The sequence below is a fragment of the Corvus hawaiiensis genome, chromosome 7 (genome assembly GCF_020740725.1).
Source record: "Corvus hawaiiensis isolate bCorHaw1 chromosome 7, bCorHaw1.pri.cur, whole genome shotgun sequence".
Taxonomy (NCBI): Eukaryota; Metazoa; Chordata; class Aves; order Passeriformes; family Corvidae; genus Corvus; species Corvus hawaiiensis.
Genome location: NC_063219.1, coordinates 18,181,902 through 18,199,661, shown reverse-complemented (window position 1 = coordinate 18,199,661; position 17,760 = coordinate 18,181,902). Strand labels below are relative to the sequence as shown.

The 17,760-nt window shown below is 41.1% G+C and overlaps 1 protein-coding gene across 2 annotated transcripts in view; it reads left to right on the top strand.

Moving 5' to 3' along the window:
• MTX2 (metaxin 2) overlaps positions 1-6,763 on the top strand; it is a 33,883-nt gene extending 27,120 nt beyond the window's left edge. For both annotated transcript variants that reach the window (XM_048309649.1, XM_048309648.1), the window contains 6 exons: positions 1,077-1,153; positions 2,258-2,350; positions 3,069-3,107; positions 3,513-3,638; positions 4,254-4,330; positions 6,273-6,763. In XM_048309649.1, the coding sequence (XP_048165606.1) occupies positions 1,077-1,153; positions 2,258-2,350; positions 3,069-3,107; positions 3,513-3,638; positions 4,254-4,330; positions 6,273-6,480 (620 nt within the window). In that variant the 3' untranslated portion in view covers positions 6,481-6,763. The remainder of the gene's footprint in view (positions 1-1,076; positions 1,154-2,257; positions 2,351-3,068; positions 3,108-3,512; positions 3,639-4,253; positions 4,331-6,272) is intronic.
• The last annotated feature ends 10,997 nt before the right edge of the window (positions 6,764-17,760 follow it).

Here is a 17,760-nt window from a genome sequence, read left to right as displayed (position 1 = left end):
ACATTGGCACAATGTGTAACAGTACCGTATAAAGTGTTCAGACAGTTCAGTGCCTGGTGGAAACCTCTCAAATGTCCTAAAGCAGAAAGACATGTGTCCAAAAGTGGCTTTATTCTGCAGCCAGGGAATATCCCAGGAAATGCTGTTATATTTTCCTATTACTGGAGTGAAACAATACCAGAGAAAGGTTCTCTTTTGCTACCCTGTGTGGGAGTTGATTGCCAGGATGTTGATACAGGAGACCAAAGGGTGCAGTCACTATTAAGGGTGACAGGTGATTTTAAATCAGATCCATGAGACTGCCTGGAAAAAAATCCAAACCAACCACCAAAAAGTTAAGTATTAGAAGGGTACACAGCCTGTTTTTGTTGGAGGTGACTGCTTAAAAATGCCCAGACGCCAGCTGCAAAGCTTGCCTAAGAATCAGAAAGAATTACAGAGTGCAGGGTGCAGAAGTCCGGCGATCCTCTCACTCTGTCCCAGATTTCTGTTGTGTGAGGAGGTCCATATTTACTGATTACCTGGTGGCCATATGGAAGTGCCTGTCAGTATATGTCTGCCAACTATATGGGTTCTAGTGCTGCTACTGATATTTTTTCTTAAAGCAGTGAAATGAGGCTATATTAAAAACCAGCAAAATATGCAGGTATATGAATTATTTGTTAGTAAATAGAACTTTGAAATGCTGAATCCAGGCACATAGGAGCATCTTGCAGGTGCAGGACTAAGACTGGTGATAGTTACATGGTATGGCTTCTCTGCCACTCACACCTCATGTCCACACTTGCTGGCATCTAATGTTGTAATTTAGGTCTGAACACTGCCTTCTTCTTCTAAAAACGAAGAGCACAAGAGGGAAAATGATACTGCTTCAATTTTAAATGTAGGCAGAATTACTTGTATTCTTTTTGCCCTTACTCCTGGAGTCCTTTACTATTTTTACTCACTTTTACTCACTTACCTTGTTTCTTTTCTTTATATTGATTTATGATAATTCAGAGAAGGTTTGCATTTGTTCCCTTCTCTCTCCCCACCACCCTCTGTCTCGTTACTACAATACACTTCTCCTTTTACAGGCAAAGTACCCTTTATTCATGTGGGAAATCAAGTAGTATCTGAACTTGGGCCCATAGTCCAGTTTGTAAAAGCCAAGGTAATAGTACATTGTTTTCATTAATTAGTGAGTGTTAATCCTGCTTAGCATTGTGCTGATTTAGTGTGCTTTTCTGGAATGTTACTGAATTTGTTAAAACAGTATAGGAATATGTTGCTGTTGTCTCCAGGGACGATGAAAATTATGACACGGAATTCCAGGATAAAAGGGGATTATTGCATTAATTATCACCTCGTTTATATAACTTGGTTCACAATAGAGAAATGACATTATTGGCTGCTTGACCATACACCTCCCAGAGTGATTGGCTGAATGCTACAATGCCTATTTCAAGATATTTTCTTCAGTAAACCAAAACAAGACCATGCAGGTGCAAGATAGAGAGTTAGTTTACAAAATCGTCTTTCACTATTTCTCAGCTAAAGCATGAGAAAGGAAAACTTCACAAAATGCTTCAGCAGCTGGAAAATTCCTCTGCTCCTGCTTTTTAGCATCCACAGGAATATAGTGCTGTTTTAAAAGAAAGGTATAGTTTTATACAAACAGGAGTTTGTGAGGTGAAAATGTTTCTCTTTGTCATTTCCTCTAATTCTGCAAGTAAATTCTATGCGGGATAGCTGCATACCAGTGCCAATTTCTGAGACTCTTTTTCTAGATGCTTTGTCTCTGGGTCTCAGAGGTCTTAAACCCAGAACTGACTGTTTTAAATCCTGAAGTGTCAGATACCATTCAGATTTGCCTTTATTCTCCCACTCCCCCAGCCTTCCCCTCTGTTTTAAAAAATGCCATGTTTTCACTGAGAAGTTGAATCTGTATCACAGATGTAAATTTATGTTTACTTCTTGCCATAGAGATACACTAACCAGGAGGCTGTGAGCTTAAAGTGTGTTCATCCATAACTGCTATTAAATTTCTTGTAGATTATCTTAGATTTCTTAGAGATTAGATTAGTTACATTATGATGATTTGGTTTTAATCCTAAAGGATACTGTATGTAAAAACTGAGTATGTAATTTGTTACTGAACTATGTAAGAGATTAGGATCTGAGCCAAAGCTCATTGACTTTAAGGGTCCTTGGGTCACATGTTGCTGAATATTCCAGTATCTGTTCTTATGTGTGTCTTTTTTCTTTTCCCCATTAGGGCCATTCTCTTAGTGATGGACTGGATGAAGTCCAAAAAGCTGAGATGAAAGCCTACATGGAATTGGTCAATAATATGCTCTTGACAGCAGAGGTACAGCAAACCCTAGTTTGAGGAGTTCCATGCACTTACATAAGTGGCTGTAGGCAAGAAAGCTTTAGGATTTTTCCCCATAGTGGAAATACTGCTGTTCTTAGATTAGGTTGTCAACTTTTGAGGTGAAAGGAGACAGGCATAAATTCTCTTACACTGTGGATTGCTTGCTGACGTGTTCCTGTAGCCATGTGTGATTCCCCTCACCTATCTGAAGTGTGTCACACAGCTGTAGAAGTAACTGACCAGAAAATGCTGGTGGTTCCTGGGGTCCTACCCCACCCCCTGGCTGGCCAGGCACCCCGCTGTCACTGTCCCCATGTGCACGCTGTGTGTGATGGGAGGCTGGGACCCTCTGGTGCGTGTCTGTGGCCAGTTCAGGTAGTGCAGTCCCAGCATGGGAGCAGTGTTGGAAGCACTGGGAAGATGCAGGTGGCTGAGGAGCTGAGGGCTGGTCACCTCTGCCTTGAGTTGGGTATGGTGTGGGCAAGAGGAGCAGGCTTTTAATCTCAGCATAGTTTTGGTGCTGGTGAAGTAAGGACTAGCAACTGGGCTTTTGCCTTCCAGTTTTAATTTCTTTTGTACGTCAAAGGTCTAAGAGAAGAAATGAAATGGAAATTTTAATCTAATTTAGAAAAGAAAATTCTGCAGTGAAAAATGATTGTCTCTGTATTCTCCTTTATTAGGAAGTTTTAGTAAGTGTTCTTTCTTTTCCTAGCTCTATCTTCAGTGGTGTGATGATGTTACAGTAGAGGAGGTGAGTGGTTCCGCAGCATTTATCTTAATTAAAATTTAATGAGAAAACACTTTTGCTCACAACTGCAAGTCCCTACTCATAAATGAAACATGGGGGTTTATACCATTAATGATAAAGTCTTTTCACTTTAATTTCACTTGCATACGCATTTTAGGGAAGCTGTGTTACTGGAGGGAGCTGGCTGCAGAATAGATACAGGCTTTGTATATGTTTCTGAAATAATAGCTTTAAACAGTTATGCTGCAAATTACGGATTCTGTGCAAATAGTTACAGCATACACACAACTGCCTTTCTCTTCTGTGGCTCCCTTTCTGAGAGGAATGTTTAAATATTAGCGGTTTTGTTCAAGAGATATCTATGTTTTCTTGTGTTATAACACAGTACCTTTCTGTTTTTAAACAAAGATTACTCACCCAAGGTACGGCTCTCCTTATCCGTGGCCTCTTAACCGCATTTTGTCCTATCAGAAGCAGTGGGAGGTTAGGCGAAAGATGAAAGCCATTGGATGGGCTGGAAAGACACTTGAACAGGTCAGTATGAAAAGTGAACCTGATTTCTTTGCCCTGTTTTCCTTTTCCTTTCCTTTTCCTTTCCTTTCTTTTGTAATAGGCTTTGGAGAGTAGCACGTTCCTGAAACAGATGTAGTAAAATGTATGTTCTGTTCTTAAAACATTACCTGGACTGAGGTATTTGCCTTTGGCAGCAATAAATCTTAAAATTATGTGCAACCTGATGGGGTGGGAGGAAGGCTGTTTTGCTATGAGTGAACAACTCTGTCAGTGTTAGTTTAGGCCGTAGTCCTGAAAATAGGTTGTAAGTTCTGTGCCCTGCTTCCTGTATGATGCTAATAGGCACTCTGTGGGATTGTGACAGCTTGTGAGGTTTAAGTCAGCACCTTTCATTAAGCTTAGTTATAAATGTTATGGGAAGCACTTAATCAGAATTGCCTTACATCAAATGTTAGATTAAGTAACACTTAGCTACTTGCCCACTGTGTAGGTTTGACTGACTTTAACAGCTTTTGATATTCCAGCATGTTATATTCCTTGTTCCCACTGTCGGTGCAAATAGAAGAAGGAGGTTATTTCTTGCAATGGTGTTTTTTCCTGACAAAATGGATCTTTCTTTCTTGTGTGTTTTGATAGGTGCTTGAAGATGTAGATCAGTGCTGTCATGCTCTCTCCCAGAGATTAGGAACACAACCATATTTCTTCAATAAGCAGTAAGTTACTCTTCATTGAAATACTGCATCCAGCAATATGAGAAATAGATATATACCCACATACATACAAATGTGTATATATAAAACTCCTGTTTTATTTTAATGCAGTGTGATTAGTTGCAAAAATACAAATGTGTGACTGGAATCTAAACATGAAATTTAAAGATTTTAAAGGGAAAGCTTCTGTAAGTTTGTTGTATTTATGATTTAGTTTTGCTCTTGCTTATCTTCTCTACAGATTCTACCACAACTTATGTAGGCTACAAATGTACATTTTTATACAGTTAGTTTCTTATTAAAAGTGATACTCTTAGAGCTTTACTTGAATTTCTTGGCTAACATTCTCTACTAGAGGAGTGAATGTGTGTCGTGCCAACCTGATCAGGACAGCTTGTCTTAACAGCAGGAGCAGTTCTGAATGAGCTGAATTAGCATGAGGGTGCCTGTGAGTTCTAAGAACTGGGGGAGAAGCTAGCTGGTCCACAAAGAGCTAGATGCAAAGTGAAAACCAGGATTCACATTGCCAGGAGAGAAAAAGGAAATGACCTGACCTCCATGGAATGTCCTCTGCTCTCACCAGTTTCTTTCAATTGCAATGTGCTCTTTAACATTTTTTTTCTCTCCAATAATTCAATATTTTTGAAATGTTACAGACTTAAATAACCTCACATTAGCTCTCTCTTGTCTCCTGTGCATAGATCAGTGTAGAAATGCTCAGGTCTGGATTTCAGTTTACTACATTTGGACAGGGAGATGTCTTCAAATGGCAGCATTTGGTTACTTTTCTGCATTGTGTCTTTGCCCCTTAATGCATCCCAAGTTGAGACTAGTTGGGTAGTGTTAATTCAGAGGACACAGAAATGTGCCTTATAGAAGACGATTTTAAATTGCATCTTCTCCTGTGATTATGAAGCATAGTATCTCTTAAATTTCCTTTCTGTATTTCTAAAGAATTCTAACTTGGGGATTTTATGTTGGTTGGTTGTTAACCAGGCTTTTTTTGGTACAGTTTCAACCTTTAAACTTTTTAGCTCTGTGAAATATTGCTAAGTATGTGGTTTTAGTCCATTATTTTTCAGTCTTTGACTTCTGGGAGTCTTTAGGAGTTAAATAAGAAAAGCAGCCTGTTGCTGACAGATTAAAGTTTGTTATGCAGGGGTCCGTATCTCCACTGGAGAGTGCTTAGTGATCCACAAATAAAAAGGCAAAAAATTTTATCAGTTAGGAAAGCTTCATGCTGCATACCTTGAACACTAGTAAAGGGGGACTCCGAAGTTATTAATATATTTGAAAAAAAAAAAATTTGCACGTGGACTACTTACATACATGGACTACTTAAAGGTCCAAGGTGACAATTCAGAAGGGTCATACCTAAAATAAGGTAGGACTGAAAACATTCCCAAAATATCTGTTTTCTTCTGTGTAGTCCCCTTTCAGATGTTTCCAGCTGCTGCCATCATGGAATTCCCTTCCTTGTTGGTTGAATAGTTTCCAGCTGTTGCAGAGCACAAAAAAGGAACGAGAGTCTTAAGCTTCCACTCTCCTCCTTTTTTTTTTCCTTGTGAGATAATAGTTGGGTTTTTTTAATAGACATCTGCAGAAGAAAAAGAAGAGCCCCAAAACACCTGATAAGCATTTGCCCTTGTTACAGGATTAAAACGTGGAGTATGGTTTGAAACTAGATCAATAACTCTGTCTGATCTAAGAGATGTTATTTCTACATTTCCAAGCTCCCTAAAGCTAGGAAAATGCCATACTGAGAACAAGCAGGGTTCTTAATATACCCAATACACAGATTTCATGCATTTGGTTTAGTGTTGCTTGATTTCATGCTAGTTCTTAGACTGCATGGCTATCTACAGGTTACTCAGAACAGCAGGGTTTTTCTTGATCAGGACTTGCCTTCCAAAATACCCATCTTTTTTTCTGTTTGCTTTTACAGACCAACTGAATTAGATGCTCTGGTGTTTGGACATCTGTTCACAATCCTTACTACTCAGCTAATCACTGATGAACTCTCTGAAAAAGTGAAGAACTACAGTAATCTCACAGCATTTTGTCGGCGAATAGAGCAGCAGTACTTTGAGGGTCATGAGAAAGACAGCTCTACAGCTGCAGCCCGATCTTCCAAGAGGTCCTTGCTGAGATAAGCGTGGTGCTTGGTGTGGATCATGTTGCAGTTTTGGGTTTATCATTGTTCAATAAATTGATTTTGAGAATGGAAATGTGTGTTAGCTCTTTGAAGCTGCCAAATCATTCTGGGGCAAGAAAGAATGTTAAATACAGTTTTTGTGTTGTGGAATACACCGTGCACATTTAATCTGAAATGTCTGTATGAGCATTTCCACTTTAATAGCCTGTATGCCACTTACTGTAAAGTGACCTTGGAAAAATATTGTATCTGTTTCAAAAAAATAAAACACTGAAAGTTTATTTCTGATCTTTCTAAATGCCTTTTTTACTCAATTCAATGTCTGTGTAGTTCACGAGTGGGATCCTTTTACCAGGATGCTTGGAAGAAAGTTGTAAACTAGTTAGAATGATTAGGCTGGGAATGAAAGGACTCATTAGAGATCTTAAAGTTTGTCTGCCTCAGCTAAAACTTATTCAGAAATGTCTTGGAGCTCTGTAGCACACAACTAGTGATCTTACTCAGTCAGTTCCTATTTTTGTGTCAAAGTAGCTTCTGGCTGTCAGTGCTTCATCTTGTGTGTGCACTGTGCCTCTGCTTTTATTTCTCATTCACCTTTGGTTTTTTGATTATAATTTTTTTCTTTCTGTAATTTCCCAGTTTTAATCCCCAGCTTGTCCTGCTATTTATTTAAGAAATTAATTTGCCAGGTGTCTGCCTCCCTGTTTCCACTTCCAGTATGTTAACATTGCTTCTGAACTTTGATGTACCAGATGTGGTTCTCATAGAAAAAGGACTTACTATGAGCCTGTAGCTGGCATGTCTCCATCCTGCCTCTGTGTTATCATTGGTACATGTAGCCACAATGGTACAGAAGTAAACAAAGAAATATCATTGTGGTGCTCCAAAAACCCTGGCAACATTGAACTTTTCAAGGGAGAATTCTTGTGTGTAGGCAAGGACTGATCTGGCTAGTATTATTTCAAGTGCATTAAGTGGTACTGCTCTGCTCTGTTAGTTGTACTTGATGCTTTTTCAAAAGCACCAGCAACTTCAGGAACATGCTGGTGGCAAAAACAAACCTTGTGCATGCAGGAAGTCATGGGCACGAGTGGGAACCAAGTCAGGCTGTTTGGCTGGTTGGAACCATTGTGTTCTTACTTTGAAATATGTTCTTTTGACTATATGCTTCAGTGTCAAAACATTTAATGGCTTGAACTGGTTATACAATGGTCATGGGGTTTTGGCTGCCATTTCCTTCTCTCTTAAAAAGCGAGCTGAAAGCAGCTGCATGCCTTGGACTGGCTGGGTCTCCCAGGACAGGTTCCTGAACCACTCCTGCTTACTCATTTCTTTTGCTGGGGGCCACTCTTGCCAGCTGGACTGGAAAACGGAGCTGAATTTGTACTGCCTGTTTTTTGAGATAACAGTTCTAAGTCCTACTGCAGTCAAATCCACTAAGTATCAGTATGTAAGGGCATCTTGGTCTTTCATTAAACCACTCTTGCCAGAAGAGGTCAATTGCCCTTGTCCTGCATTTCAGTCTTAAAATTTCATGTCTCTACATTGAATACCTTTATAAACTAAACCCCATTAGCTCCTGACTGCTTAGTGACCAGTTCCACTATCAAAGCAGTTGGTAGCTGAGAACCCAGACATTTCTTTCAAACTTGCTTTTCTGCATTAATTCAATTCCTGAAAAAACAACTGGAAAAGAATTTTTTGAGTGTTGGTGGGTGGAGGTTTTTTTTGTTTGTGTTTTTTTAAGTTTGGAGAGAACACTGTGATACATGCTACTTTGAGCACTCATAGACTAAAGTTAGCGTGCCATGGGGATGGGGAAATCCTGTGTGAACACTCAAGTATCTAAGTCCAGAGTAATTAAACTGGTCTTTTACCCTTCTGCTATTTGCAAAGCACCAATCATGAGGAAAGATTTTAAGCTAGCTTCTGTTGTTTTAGCGATCTTGCTACCAGTAGACTGAACTACAGGAGTAATTTACTTAATGGATTGCTAAACCTACCTATTAATTTTAATGCAGTCCGAAAATGTGCAAGTGGGCTTGTGTTCCTCCTCTTTCAAGGCTGCAGTGGCCATTAGCCACCTTGTAACCAAATTTCAGCAATTGCTTTGAAACAGCATTGAATGAAACTTTTTATATTCTGGCAAGGTGAGGCAGAGGAAGCTCTGGTAATACAACACCTTGAATACTGAACAGCAAGTTATTGCAAATTTTGTGCAGTAACATACAACGGGCTTTATAACTTCAGAGTAGTAAAATCCCCACAGAGTGATTGATATGCATATGCTTTGAATGTCTCATCTAGAAAATAAATGCTGTGGAAGTGGTTGGGCAAAAGATACTGATCTCTTGCAAACAAAGTTTGTGTAAATCCACCTGAGGTACTCAGACTCCACTTAAGGACACAGAGACAGGCAAATCACATTGAATTTTCAATATTGAAGTGAGAGGACAAGCAGAGACTGAGCTCTCAAGTTACACTGAAGTTTCTGAAAGTTTAACCACCCCTCATTCCTTGTGTGTGACTTTGATAATTTCATTTAAATGGAAAAAAGCATCCCTTACTTCCTTGACTGAAAAGGATTCTTTCTGTATGGCATGTTCGCTACAGGGCTGGTTTGTCGTTCAGGCTGCACCTCATTCTAGGTGATACCTAAACTTAGAAGGAAAAATCTTGGCTTTGCTACCAGTGTTGAAAATAGCTATTAAAATCCTAGCCAAAAGACTTACTTTGTACTTCATAAATACAAGAAAACATTATGCTTTTTTAAGTGACATTGGTAGCATGACAAGTGCTGTGGAGCAGACTGGGCTGAGCTCCAAGGACCAACGCTTGCTTGGCAAGCCGTGCTTTAACTCAGTGAAGCTGCAGTTTTTTACACTGATTGCTCCTGAAACGCTGTGCACAGTTCAGGAGAAAGAATGAGAAGTTTTAACAACACCAGCAATAAAACAAATTAAGGGTGGAAAAAAACCCCCAAACCAACCCAAACATGATAGCCTTTGTAGCAAGGGGATTGAGCAAGGACACTGACCTGCCTTCTCCAAGGTGATGTAGCGAGGGCTTTCTGCTGGTCTGAGTGGCCCTCTAGCAGACAAGGCTGTGCATGTGCAGTCTGTGAGAATTTTAGCCTTGGGTTGTGGGTGTTTCTAGAAGATCTCCCATGACTGAAGCACAACTGCTGCACGAGAGACAGGAATCAGGCCAGGAAGGCTGTGGTTTATTTCACATAGTGGAACAGTGGCGATGATGATTTTCTTTCTAGCTTTTCAGGCTCAAACCCACAAAGTTCCTACACGCTATTTTGAGTGAAGAGAGATAGCTAGAACTTCTAAAGTTTCCCCAAATTAAGACAAAATTTAGGTTTCTAACAGAAAGAATGTCAGGAGCACCATGGATTATCATACACTTTCTGAATATGCCCCACCAGGAAATGCAGGAATTACTCAACCAAAACAGCACACAAAGTCACAAAAGTTCTCAGAGCTACAAGTGGATAGACATACCTGAGTTTGAGTTTGATTACGAATCACTTGCCTATTGTGGTTTGCTTCTCACAGTCTTTTTGTTCCACAAGTTAATAGCTCCGTAGGTAGGTGCTCAAGTTAGAAAGTAGCAGATACTTTCTTCACCTGATGGAGCTAAAAGAATTGGGAAAATCCTAGTGAAACCAGGACTGCTCCTCCATTCCTCACATGCTTCTTTGGGATTGTGGAATGGACTAATCTTGCTCAGCACAGACCCCCCTCAGCACAGTTACCTGCTCATGCCCTTGCTGGATTTTGGTGTCTGCTCCTATCAGAAATATGCATGGTGCCAGTTCCAGATGTGAAGGTCTCGTTTGCCTGACCAGCACAGCACTGTACACACAGCTGAACTGTAGATCCTGTGTGCCCTGTGCCACTGCAAGTATGGCACAGGAAAAGGAGCAACCACCCATCTCCACCACATGCTGTGGCAAACCAGATGGTGATTTGAGAGTGGCCAGGGTCTCAGCCACAGGCTAATTTATAGTATTGGATCATTGTTTCCAGCTGACAGTCCATCCTGATCTTCTGGTTTTCCTGTCCCTCTCTGAAGAAAGTTCTCCTTGACTGGGTAGCCTCTTGATGCTGCCTTTTATGATGTGATGAGATTTCAAGAAAGACATGTGAAGGGGCTTTGGTGGGAGCATCTTTGGTAGGATCTATCACTTTTCTTATATCAGTTATAAAAATTTTAGTATTGCATGGTGTTAACGAGATATTAGTCTGCTGTTTTCTCTGCCTTTTTTTTTATTTCTCCTTTTCCTCCCCAGGGAAAGAAAAATAACCTGGCAATCTCCTGCCTCTCAAATATACTTAAAGCTCAGTGTAGTGGAAAAAAAGAGGCTATAGCATAGCCTCATGGAGAATACTGCTGAGCTGCACTTAATGATGCCTCTTAGGATCAGCTGTGCTGCTAGAAAGCACTTCATTTCCTGTGGCTTTCTTTCTTTATAAGCAGAGTGCAGCTCCAATGGCTCTCACAACAATTAGCACCCACTTGTTCTGCAGGTTTGAAGTTTTTTGCATTAGTCAGGTTGAGAAATTCATGGTATTAATCATGACTGAAGTTGTTATTTATCACCTGCTGGGTGAGAAATAATAATTTTGGCACTACTGGGGCAGCAGGCCAGAAGTACCAAATTAAGTAAAACATCTAAACACCAGCAAGGATCATTTCTCTGATTAATGAATTGTTACAAAGAAAAACTGCTACTCGTTATCTGATCTTAGGATAAAAGTAGGAGTAGGAAGTAGAAAGCATTAGCAAAGTCAGGCTCTAGCCTGATGCAGTTTGAAACTTCCTGGCTGATCTCTCTTCTGTCATTCTCTGACTAACACACACTCATCTGCTTCACAGATTTGCTCACATCCCCAGTGCCAACTTTGTAAAAAACCAGCATTTGGCAGGGAGCTTGAGGCCCGTTGTGTAACTGCCTTGAAAGAAATGAAAGACTTTAAGTTTCTAGGGCTTGTCTAGGCTGGAAGGTTTTGCCATGGGAGCAGCTACCAGCCTGGCAAAATACCATTGTGTGAAGGCAGTAACAGGCGTGCAGGAAACAAAATTGGTGACCTCAGTAGAGTGAAGTTCACACCCAGGTAACTGTATCCATACTGGGGCCCTTAGGCACCTATGGGACTAAAAGGGCCCACAAATTACAGCTGCCTGAGCAGATGTATCCCACATGTATCTCACATACAAAAAGGGTTGGCCTACACAGAAGTGGCTGCATTGAAATGAGGTCTGTGTGTGCTGCTACAACGCGAAGCCACCAAATCACCATGACACCGTGTCCCCTCCCTGACACCCCATTGCAGGGAGCTGAGGGGCTACTGTGTAGCAGTGCCCACAGAAGTGCTAATTCCTGAGTTCTTAAATGAGATGTAAAAATTGAGTGTTAGCCTTGACTATGGTCAAAGAACTCAGCCTGGGAGAGAAGCACCACCTCTGAAAACCCTGAATGTTGATTCTTTGCTTGTTGAGACTTACAAGAAAAAGTTTGAACAGTGAGAGCTTTAGAGACCCCTTTCGGCTCCAAGTAATTCATTATCTAGAAAGAAAGGACAGGCTTCTTTCAGGAAGAGTATCAACCGTTCCCATTTATTGCTGCAGACCTCAAATTTGGTGCTAGTTGAGAAAAAGAACTTCACAGTGTTGACACAGATGGACTACCATCCATGCTACACATGACATCTGTGGCAGCCAAAGTAACTCCTGTCTACAAGCTGGTGTGCTCAGGAGCTGACTTGAAACAATAAGCTGACATGAGAGGTCAACATGAACTCACCCCTCTCCTGACAGTAGCCCTGGGTTGACAGTACTCGGTTGACAGTAACCCAGTTTGTCAATAAACATGGTTTTTGTAAGTAAGCTTTGTGTCACATTGATGTTTTCTCATCTAGATTTTTTAATGCCTAAAAGTTTATTCTGCATTTAAGAAGAAAATTAGAGATCTTAGGCATGTAGGGCATGATGGTCACCTTCCCTACAAGCACTGCTCAAATTATCAGTCTTCCAGTCTGTGTTCTCAGTTCACATAGAAAGATTTGAAATAAGAATGAAAAGGATGATCATTCACAGAAAACATAGGCAGCAGCAAAGGGCTTGTTGCAAACAAAAGACAATTTTCTGAGGCTAAGCAGGAAGTCACCTGCATGTATCTGAATGAACCTTGTTGTAGGTACCATGGGGAGGAACCAGTGCAGCTTAGCCATGACAAATTCTGTAGAGCTGCAAAGAAGACCAATCATCACCCAGCTGGTCTGGTCAGACTATGGCATCACCCCAGACCATCTACCTCTTCCAAGGTTATCTTCTCTCTGGATGAATTTACCCTTTCTATCACTTCTTGCTGCCAAAAATTTGTCAACAGCAACTCCACCTCCCTGGTCATACATCTCAGGTTTTCCCTGCTGTGATCTCATGGCTGGTGACATCTCTTTCGACTTTTGGCTACAAAATACAATTTTGTCCAGGTTTCTTGACTTTGAAGGCATCTGTTTCTGGTTACACCATTCTCTCACTGCTGAGATCAACACTTTTTTCACCAATGCACAGGATTTTTGCATGAGATTATCTTGTGGAAATGATCCTTTGTCTCTCAGTTGTTATCACACGACTGTTAGATTAAGAGCTAGCCACTTTCTGTTCTTGTCAAGACAGTGAAAACTTCTCTTTAGGTCCACTGCTGTTTCTAACTTAATTTCTGTAAATTCCTCCCTAAAATTCCTCTGCAGTTTTTACTGGCTCCTTTCCTCATAAGTGTGTAGCACCTTGATCTATGATGCCTCCTAGCTAAGAAGTATATAACAGAGATTACTGACTATCACCATGATCTCTTTCATTTTCAGCCTGAAGTCTGTGTTGTGGCATGTTTATGAAGTTGATGAAGATCAGTAGTTTGGGGGCATTATGGGAAGGGTAAGTTTTTATCTACTTAAATAAACTTTTCAGCATATTTTGTCAAAGGTTATAACATTTTGCAAAAGACAGGTAGGCTTCTGCATGTGTGTGTAAAGACCAAAGGGCTGACCATGACTTGTGTATTACACACAAGTGTGAGTGCAAAGGTCTTGCTGTTATGCCAAAGCACATTTGAGGCAAAGCCCAAAACCACTGCTGTGGAAAAAGCTGCCCATCACCTGATGGAAATGCTTTTGACACACACAGGACAGCTCCTGCAGATCTGTTTCTATGGAGGCGCTTTCGTTTGGTTCAGTGCATCTTCCTGGGGCCCTTCCTGCTGCCCCTTCTCTCTGATATCCTTTCATGATTCCCCTGCCCTTTCTGATGCTTCAGGGTCTTCCTGCACTGAGAAGAGGAAGGGGCCCGCTCCTGGGTAAGGTTTTCACACCTGTGGACTTGATTCCTCCCTCTGCTTCAAAAGAGATTCCATGTGCCAGTAGAAGCTCTTTAGCGCAACTGGAGAAACGAGCATGCTTTCAAGGATTTGTTTAGGCAAAGAGAGTCATCCTACAAGCTTGCATCCTCGTGCTCTGCGTATCCGTAGTGAGTCCAAAAGCTGCTGCCACAGGAAACACATTGTGTTTCCAAAATATTAAAATGCCTAAAATTTGCTTTCTAACTCAATAATCACAAACAGTTCCAATAACAATGTAACTGATGTTAACTGGGATTTTTTAAAAGATTGACAAAATTCAACATCGGAAAAATGGGAAGTCAGATTAAAACTCATACAGATAATGCAGTTCTCTCAAATTTCATTGGCATTTATGTCTTATAACACAAAAAAGTTATCAATGTAGTCATAAACTCTGATTTACTGAAAAGCAGGCTGGGAAAAGCTTGGAAGGGGAAGGAGCAGATTCTTCACTTCTGAGGGGTTAAAAGCTCAAAATGCTTAAATGAGGCTTCCAAAAGAGGGAAAACTAGCAGCAGTAAAAGAATGGAGTTCCCTTCCAGTCCTTAGCTCAGTGAGTTTGTCAGTGCATTGTCCTCCTCACCGCGGGGATTTGGAGCCATCTCTTGCACTGAAGCCAAGAGAAACTATTTGATGCATCTTATTTGAAATGCCACTGATCTGCAGTGAAACGAGTGATTTCTAGCTGAAGATTATAAAATACTTGGTGAATTTAACCAAGTGGATGAGTCACACAGAAAAACCTGCCCGACATACGAGTAAGTCAAGCCACAGCAGTTGCAAGTAATTTGTCCCAAATGTGAGCAGGACAAAATCTAGAGCAGGAGGCTGAAGGCTGGTTTCCCAGCTCCACGCTCCAACCATCACACTGCACTCTTTGCTGCTTTTTTAACCACAACAGCCTCTGAAAATCACCCTTCAAAGGCATTTTTTGGTAGTAATAAATGAACCATCAAAACCTAAACAAAGAACCCAGCAGCTGAGATGATGCAACTTAACAAACAGAAATTACTAAGATTGCCTTGTCCTCTGCTTATTTCCAGAAGAATAAAGCCCAGGTCATTTATAAAGCCTTCCCCCTTCCCCTCTCCTTTACAGCCCCTTGGGAGTCACCCAGGAGACAGCACCACCTTCTTCTGCTTCCCCATGTTTAAAATATATTCATTCCAGTTTTCAAATTGCTATTTCGTAGTGCTAAATCTCTACCCACACTAATTTCTCCAGGTCAGAATCTGACCCTGATTTGAACAAAATCTGGAGTCAAATATTCACACCAGAATGCTTTTGCCTTGCTGCATGTCAGATGCCATCTCCCTGCAAATGTTTCACACACCTTGGAGTGCAGCTTGTGGAACTGATGAGGTGAAGAGCACTGCAGAGCAGCTCTGTGCTGGTAATCACAGGACTGAAGAAACACATACATCATCTGCCACATAGGTTGGCATTTCAAGTAAAAAACCTTCACAATGTGTAAGATGTTGGACAAATGATGGCCATATGCATGTTTGTCTCTGTGCAGATGTCTTTGCATTCTCAGCTAGGAAAGAGCTGAGGTAGGCTTTTTTGTGCCGACAGTTTAATATTAGTGACACAGTTTATGTCCTCTGCAAAAACAATAATGGAGGATAAGGTGACATAAATTATTTGCAAATCGTTTGACATATGCAGGGCATTGTCCTTGCAATAATCACCATCAGTCTGTCAGTTTAAGATATGAACCATGCCACTGCCATTTTATATCATTGTGTTAAGCTTTCACATGTTGTAATTTTACAGATTTGTTCTTTGGAGAACACTGCAACACAAATCAAATTGTATTACGTTTAGTTCTATGCTGTGTGGAGCACCTCCCTGCAATTAGGGGCGGGGGGAGATGAGGAGCAAGGAAACAGTCCTAGATAAGAGGCAGCTCCTCAAAAGTTCGGATATTTCCTAGATACCATTACTCAACTTTCATGGTCATTATTCAAAGCAAGAAGAATTATTTAAATTCATGCTAACATGAGTTGCTGGCTGCATGAACAAAGTGAGCACTGGAAAGCACCATACTGACAGATTAATTTAAAACACCCTTGTCTGTTTTGTTTTGCTGTAACAGTCCAGCACAACATTTGATTCTTATGAATAATGTGGGCTTTTCTAAAGTAAATAAAATGATTTTGACTCACAGAAGATCCCTTTGAGACCCAGTAGGTACCTGTAGTATTAACTTTGCTTTCCACAGATGTGCAGAATGGTTCTGGAATAGCAATGAACTCAGCATTGTCTCTTTCATTTCTGGCAAATTAATTCCTGTGGTATAGTTTACAAAAAGGCGTAAAGCTGACCACTTATTTTTAGTCTTTTGTTTTTTAAATCTGAACCACAGATTACTGTGGGAGCTCACAAGTGTATTCTAAACATATTCAGTGCCAGACACCTTCGATTAACCATTTGCGAACTGTAAGTGTACTTAATTGGTAAAGGAGTCAGTAGGAAATACTGTAATATACATTCTGGAGTACCACATTTCAGTGACTTTTTACTATATTTTGAATAGAGAAATGTGATTTGTTTTCCCCTGGGAAAATTCCCCACATTCAGTTGTCAGCAGAACAGAATCTTTCTGCTTCCAGTGAGCCCTTAAAGCAGAAAGATTTATTGCACTTACACCCTTGAAAGAACATATCTTTTTCTTTGAAGGCAGCCATTATCACCATCCCATTTTATATCTTTTCTGATAAGTGCAGGCAGTAAAGCAGATAAACTCCTTGCATACCAATTAAAGACACATGCACACTAAGACACTGTATACTATCAGAGATACTCAGAGTAATATTCTTTCTAGCACAGTAGATATATCTACGGAGTTTGACTTTTATTATTCTCAGCTTTACACCTCTGACATTTCTAGAACCATGGAGGAAATTAATGAATTCTCACTCAAGGCTCCATTGTCTAATCTTGCCCTAGTGCTCATGAATTATGGAAAATGACATATCAACTGATGACGCATAACAGGCTATTTTAAAACTACCCTTTTTAACATAACCTGGACCATGAAAGGTTCCTCACTGAATTTCATGCAGTCACCTGACAAAATATTGGTCTCATGTAAATTGATACCTTAATTGATACCTTGCCTCACTTCCTAGCATCCAAAACATTGTGGTCAGTTTTATGCACAAAACATACAACAGTCAAACCACTGAACCTCAGGAAACCTCCTTTTTATTTTTTCTAACTCTCAGATAGGATGCTGAACCTGCAGCCTTAACTCTTGGCAACCTGCCTTGGAGTTTTCTGTTCTGAGATCTCCGTGGAGAAACAAGGGTTCAGTAACATTTTAAAGTTCTCAAGCACAACATCCTCCACCCACCTGTGTAACTGCTGCTTCTTCTAGTGCCTTTTTCCAGGCACGGAAAAAGGCCTCTGCTCCCCCGGAGCAGTGAGACCCAGGGGATTTGTGTGAGGAGACTCTCCCCCCCCAGATGAGACCACTGAAACCACCAAGTAAGGACTGGGAGCAGCTGCCAGCCCCAGGGCTGGCTGGTAACGTTGCACTCGGCAGTCAGAAGCCACCCTGCCCGTGATGCCCTTGGCTAGGACATGTCCCACAGTTCTCTGTCCCAGTTGGGGTAGGACCCGCTCCGCTGGGTTTCTTTCAAAGCAACTAAAAGCAGCCAGACGTTTCCACAGGCAGTCAACGCCAGCAGTGCCAGTTTGCCCAGAGGAGTGGTTTGGGCAGCCCTGCAGGATCGGACAGGCACCCAGCCCCGCGCTCCTCCTGCAGCTGGGCCTGCAGCGGGCTCGAGGCGGCTCCCCAAGCACCGCACAACCAAGGAGCCCCACACACTCAGCTTCTTTCTCCTTCTGTGCTTCAATTTAAAA